Raw genomic sequence first — 6,694 nt, forward strand, 5'->3', positions numbered from 1 at the left:
TGCTAGCAATCTCCTGAACGTTTGTCTGGAATTCTGATTTCAACCATACAATTCCGACAATATTACAACAATAATTGTTCTTGGGACTTTTTGCAAAGCTGCTAAGTGAGCACATGGGACTCCAGTTCGACGTTTTCCGCCAAATACTCAAATGTGCAGTCACTACCCAAGGCCACCTGTGAGGCGTCAACCCAGGCGGTAGCCACCGCGCTGAGTGCTCACCTACAGCTACCGGGGGAAACGGGTGCCCCTTTCCTTCTGAAAGGTAAAGTTCGGTGCTGAAATTTATTCAGTTAAACTTAAAGATCACGGGTGAGGGGACTCGGGGTTGGTACCAGCTTCGCGGTTCAAGGCCGACAGGTGAAGAAGTCGGGCCCCTTGGGCGTAACACCAGGGTGGCGTGGGAGCTCTCTCTCTCTCTCTCTCAATTCCTCCAGCAGCAGAAGTTGCCAGGGGACGATAAGCATCTCTATTCCGGGCACCAAGCGCGCGTTCCTCCCTCCGGGAGCTCAGCCAACCCGACCGAGCAAGTAAAGTTCGGTGCTGAAATTTATTCAGTTAAACTTAAAGATCACGGGTGAGGGGACTCGGGGTTGGTACCAGCTTCGCGGTTCAAGGCCGACAGGTGAAGAAGTCGGGCCCCTTGGGCGCAACACCAGGGTGGCGTGGGAGCTCTCTCTCTCTCTCTCTCTCAATTCCTCCAGCAGCAGAAGTTGCCAGGGGACGATAAGCATCTCTATTCCGGGCACCAAGCGCGCGTTCCTCCCTCCGGGAGCTCAGCCAACCCGACCGAGCACCGCGGCTCCGGGCAGGGCCGGGGGAGCGGACCGGCGAATGCGCGGCGGGCGGCCTCGGCTTACCCAGGAGGCTCTCCAGGAGCATTTCTCTCCACAGCGAGGGCATGGCCGAGGCCCGGAGCGGCGCCGCCGAGGGAAGCCACGCGGCCCGCACACCCGCCGCCCTGCGCCGGCCGCCGAGTTCTCCGGGGTCGGCGTCCATGCCTCAGGCTCCGGTCAAGTCTGCCACCGGCCGCCCGGCCGCCCTCCGACCCGCAAGCCGCGCCCAGGCGAGGGTGGGGCCCGCTGCCCCCTGTCCCCTGCCCCCGCCCCGTCCCATCCAGCGCCGCCTTCCCGGCCCCACCGCCTCTGCGCGGCCCGCGGTCCCGCGCCACCGCCTCCGCCGACGCCACCGCGCAGCGAGCTGGACCCGGGGGCCTCCGACCTGCCGCCCAGAAGAAACCAGGTGGCCGGGCTCGCCGGCAGAGCGGCCCCGGGGATGGCGCGCTGCGAGCGCCCGAGAGGACTGCATCATTGCAACTCTGCACCCGCGGTGCCCTTTAAACGAGGCCCAGAGGAGCGTTGCGAGGGAAAGGCTTAGACGCAGGTGGGGAGCCTGAGCTGCCAGGGGCTCTAGCGCCTCAGGCGAGCAGGTGCGAACAGGACCTTGGCGTTCCTAAGGCCTGGGCGACGCTCTCGGGCGAGCGGGCACCTGCGATGGCCAGGTGTGCGCTTCTCCTTCTCAGCTTTGGTAGTAAACAAATCGCATTCTGGAAAGGCGGTTGAAAAATTCTAGAGATTACAGAATTTTCTATGGCTTTTAGAGACGTCGCAACACTTGCTCAGGGAAGAGAAAACCAGTGATGGCAGTGGAAGTTCTGCCTTCCTCCACTTTATGGATAATGATCTTTGAGAGTGCCCGTCCCTGAGGAGAAAGGGAGAGACGTTCTAACAATGGAGCGAGTGAACTAGGCCAGTTATTTCTCATTCAAATATTACCACACCCCAGGATGTTTTGAGATTTTTAGAACCTTCTCAAACAATTTATTTTAATTCGCTTTAATTTTTTTGGAACAGTTTGTCATTTACCACTTTCGGAAGGTTTGCTCTGAAATTAAACAAACAATGATGGATTGCCTAAAAGTGTAAAACAGTTAAGAGCAGTTTTGAGCAAAGAGTTCCAAATCGCTTAATTACTTACTAGTACTCATTGTCACCAGATAGAGATCAATTGAATAGAATTGAGAGTCCTGGAATAAACCCTCTCATGAAGGCGCAAATGATTTTCAACAGCTTGCCAAAACAATTACATGAGGGAAGGGGTGGTCTTCTCAACAAATGGATTTAGAACAATTGAAATTCCACAGGAAAAAGGGTAAATCGGACACACACCCCCAAAATCTCACACCATATACAAAAATTAACTCAAAATGGATCAAAGACTTAAATGTAAGAGATGAAACTATAAAAATCTTAAAATATAGGAGTAACTCTTCATGATCTTTAGTTAGACTATGGATTCTTAGATACAACAGCAAAAGCACAAATGACAAAAGAAATAATAAATAAATTGGACTTCATCAAAACTAAAAGCTTTTGTGCTTCAAAGGACACAGTTCAAGAAAGTGAAAAGACAATGCACAGGATGGGAGAGTTTATAATTATACATCTGGTAAGGAACTGGTATCTGGAATATATATTTTTTAAAATTACAACTCAGGGACTTCCCTGGTGGCACAGTGGTTAAGAATCTGCCTGCCAATGCAGGGGACACATGTTCGAGCCCTGGTCCAAGAAGATCCCACATGCCGTGGAGCAACAAAGCCTGTGCACCACAACTACTGAGCCTGCGCTCTAGAGCCTGTGAGCCACAACTACTGAAGCCCACACGCCTACAGCCTGTGCTCCTCAACAAGAGAGGCCACCGCAATGAGAAGCCCGTGCACCTCAACAAAGAGTAGCCCCCACTCACCACAACTAGAGAAAGCCCATGCACGGCAACAAAGACCCAATGCAGCCAAAAATTAATAAATAAAAATTATTTTAAAAATAAAATAAAATTACAACTCAGTAATACTCACTTTAAAGATGAACAAAGGATTTGATAGGCCTTTTTCCAAAGAACATCTACAAGTAGCCAATAAGCAAAGTATATTCAGGAAAATATATTCAATATCATTTCATTAGGGAAATACAAATCAAAACCACGATGAGATACTACTTCACACTCACTAAGATGGCTATAATCAAAAAAGTCAGATAGGGTTTCCCTGGTGGCACAGTGGTTGAGAGTCCGCCTGCCGATGCAGCGGACACGGGTTCGTGCCCCGGTCCGGGAAGATCCCACATGCCGTGGAGCAGCTGGGCCTGTGAGCCATGGCCGCTGAGCCTGCGCGTCCGGAGCCTGTGCTCCGCAACGGGAGAGGCCACAACAGTGAGAGGCCTGCGTACCACAAAAAAAAAAAACCATTACAAGTTGTAGATTTGCCATCTGTACCTATAAAATAGTTAACAAGGAATTTTCCTTGTATCTATCTGAAGTCAATTTAACTCAGGGTCCTGTAAGAGTGGTGACCAAGATTATTCATATCATCCCCACAGAAGACAACCAAGCTGTGTTCCTGCAGCAGCAGAGCAGGGAGTGCCTGTTCTCAGAGACAAAAACAATCGCTGTGGCCTGGTCCACTAGGGTTTCCCAAAGAGTTGAAAGGGAATCAATCCAGAGTAAAGAAGATATGTTTGAGTGAACATTTTCAATACAGTAAAAATAGAATAAGAAAGTCTTGAGAAACATTGAGTTCATGTTCTAATGTAAGCATTAGGTTTTTTCATTTAGACTTGTACTCTTAGCACAAGTTAAAAAAACAAGGGCCTACTTAGAAGACAGGCCTGGAAAATCAAGGATCATTCAGCAGTTTTTTGGATTTATATATTTTTATTTATTCATTCTCACACTTCCTAGGAGCCCGCTGTGTGGGAAGCTGAGTGCGCAGAGATGATCAAGACATAGTCCCAGCAAGGAGGAGCTCTTGGCCCATGGGTGGAGTCTGAAGTGCTCAAGTAATCTCAACCCGGCATGAAAAGTGCTACGTGAAGGCCTGAGCTGCGGGCGCTTGGGGCCCCTGCAGGAGGGAGTTGGCCTGGGTGCCCTGAGAGACAGGGGTGTTATGGTCTATTTACTCACGGCTACTGTGGTGCTTGTTTATCTGCCTAAGCCTCCACTTTCCCACCTGTAAAGTGAAGCTAATTATAGTAAGGAATGATTGCATCTGTGCACTAGCTGGCCGGACTTGAAAGAAACACAGATCATACTCCTGCTGGTGAGTTAACTCCCTTGGAAGACTGTGACCCAATATATAAATTTCTGGAAGGAGTTGCCTAAATACAAAATTTCCATTAGTGTTATCAGATTTTTAATTCATTTATTCATCCCATAAACATTTATTTAACTTCTAACCACCATGCTTTTTCAACTGGAATACACAGCAGGGGTGAGCGGCGGTGGATCAGAGGATATATAGACTCAGAAATTCAATATGGCACACCTTTTCAAAGCATTAAGTTTACCTAGTATAAGCAGTTCATAACATTTTCATGTTAAAACAAACAGGGGTATGTTACAGACAGGATTGTAAAATGCATACAAAGTTTTAGGATAAAGGTTTGGGGGCTCATGGTAGACTTCTTTGATTTATGTCTTCCAGAATTCAGGGGGAATGTGTTCCTTCTCTTCTGCCATTAACTGAACATCGGTTGTTAAATAAGTATCTTAGAAGATACAAAACATATATCCCTCCAAAAATATATAATCTGAACTGAAACAAGATACATGAACAAATGAATCAAGTAGATATCCATACGGGTGTCTTTTTTGAGAAGTATGAGAAATTGCTTCTGTGTCTGTGAAGTCATTATATGTTAGACTCCAGCCATGACAGAACTGTGAGAAACCAATTCAGGGTCCCCACTAGAGAAAACTGGAGAAAAAAATAAAGTTCTGCAGGTAACTCACTAAGGAAACAGATTCAGAAACAGCAAAGGATGGATCTTTCTTACACAGAGCAAAAGCTCACATCTGCTAAGGTGACCAAGGCAGGTGGGCTTGGGAGGATGCAGATTACAAAGGCCAGGGGTTGGGGGAAGGCCATTCCAGGTAAATGCAGTGACATCTAGAAAAGGAACAAAGTCAGGAAAAGTGAAGTTGTATTTGGGGTTCAGGGAGTAATCATTTGGTCTAAAACAGAAATTTCCCCAAACATACCAGTGCGGCCTAATGAAGGGACCTTGAAACCAAGGACAAAGAATGTGAAATGTACCTGCCACTTAGGACACGCTCAAGTGAACCTTACTGACTTAACACAAACAGGACGAGGCGTGTGTGATGATGTACTCTACAGCGTCCTGGCAAGTTAAAACGAGTTCAGCACCGGAGTCTGCTTGAAATGTTTCCAGTTTGCTCCCTCCTCCTCTTTCCTCACCTCCCTGTCTATTCTCTCCCATTCCAATAGGCAAACAGAAAACATTCTGCAGTACTACCCACTCCATTATATGCAATTAAGTCAGGAGTATTCCTGTGGGATGACTCTCCAAAGCTGGAATAATTTATGCGGGTAGATAAATTGGGAAAGTGTTGGGAGCGCCCAGTTTTGGGTGTGTATTAATTTTTGTATTAATTTGGGTGTGTAATACAATACGCAAGTTTGTATTAATTTTTACATCTTCATAGTTGCTAGATGTCCTGGGAAGGAACCGTGTCTTGATTAGCTTAGTTCCCGTGTCTTGGCATATAGTGTAAGATCTGAGGGAGTCAGCCACAGGCAGGCCTAGAAAACCACAGGCCTCACCCTACCAGGCTGAGTTTTTACTGGGTGGTCAATTGCAGGACATGACACGTGCTTTCTGCAGTGATCCCAGAGAGAAAAGGAGAAGGACCTGAGGGTTGTATGCCAACAACTCCTTCCCAAACCACCAGCATCTCCTGGGGGGTAATTGGAGTAAGGTGGCATGAGAGGACAGGTGTGTTTTCCTAAAACGTGTCCCTAGAGGCCAAGACGTCCGTGCCATATGTGGCATTACTAACCATGTGTGCACTGGGTGGTCTATGTGATGGGGACCTTGCTAAGGCCAACTTGAAACAAGAGGCCCACTGAGCAAAGATGTTCGTTCCAGCTGGTCCTGTGTCCAGTGGTGGAAACTGCAGCGTAACATCTGTCCTGGAAAAGATCAGTTGATCAGTCCCTCTTACTTATGAGACAGATGCATTGTCCAGGAGACATTGGAGGAGGGCAGAGGGTGTATCAGAAGGAATTCTGGCACTGTTGCTCCTGGAGATCTCTAGGATGTAAAGTAGGTTGCCAGGGAGGGATGGAAGAAATTCTCATAAGGAGCCCAGGGCCACCTGGGAGAGAATGAATCTGGGACCCAATACTTTGGGTCTCAATACCTGTTTTCAGACTTGCAAACTGGCTGGTCAGATGGAAATAGCATCGATCTTTCCAACAGACAATAAAATTTGAGAATACAAAGCAGATTATAGCAACAAGACTTTTATTTTTTATTTAAATTATTTTTAAAACTACTTTTTCCCTAGAAGGTGGCACATTTTCAACAATAAAAAGTCTAACGACCCAATGATGCTCTGCCTAGAAATATATACATACAATATTAATTTGACAATATTAAATCAGTGGTAATCACTATAGAACTGGGCTGTAAGTAAATTGTATACTATAACAGAAGAATGTGGGATTCTAAGCCAATTAATAATATATAATATATATAATAATATAGAGAGAGCAAACGCTTAGGCCATTTATTAAAACCAAAGTTTTCAAGCCTAATAGCACACAAGAAATAATCACACTAATTACAAGTAATTATTGCAAGTTCTTTTTTTTTTTTTTTTTAAAAAGGTCTGG

At 46.5% G+C, this 6,694-nt stretch overlaps 1 protein-coding gene across 1 annotated transcript in view; it reads right to left on the reverse strand.

Moving 5' to 3' along the window:
* Nucleotides 1–903, reverse strand: part of CWH43 (cell wall biogenesis 43 C-terminal homolog) — a 68,941-nt gene extending 68,038 nt beyond the window's left edge. The window contains 1 exon segment of the mRNA XM_024746742.1: nucleotides 861–903. Coding sequence (XP_024602510.1) covers nucleotides 861–903 — 43 coding nt within the window.
* Nucleotides 904–6,694: the final 5,791 nt, after the last annotated feature.

The sequence above is a fragment of the Neophocaena asiaeorientalis genome, unplaced genomic scaffold, assembly GCF_003031525.2.
Source record: "Neophocaena asiaeorientalis asiaeorientalis breed wild unplaced genomic scaffold, Neophocaena_asiaeorientalis_V1.1 scaffold19, whole genome shotgun sequence".
Taxonomy (NCBI): Eukaryota; Metazoa; Chordata; class Mammalia; order Artiodactyla; family Phocoenidae; genus Neophocaena; species Neophocaena asiaeorientalis.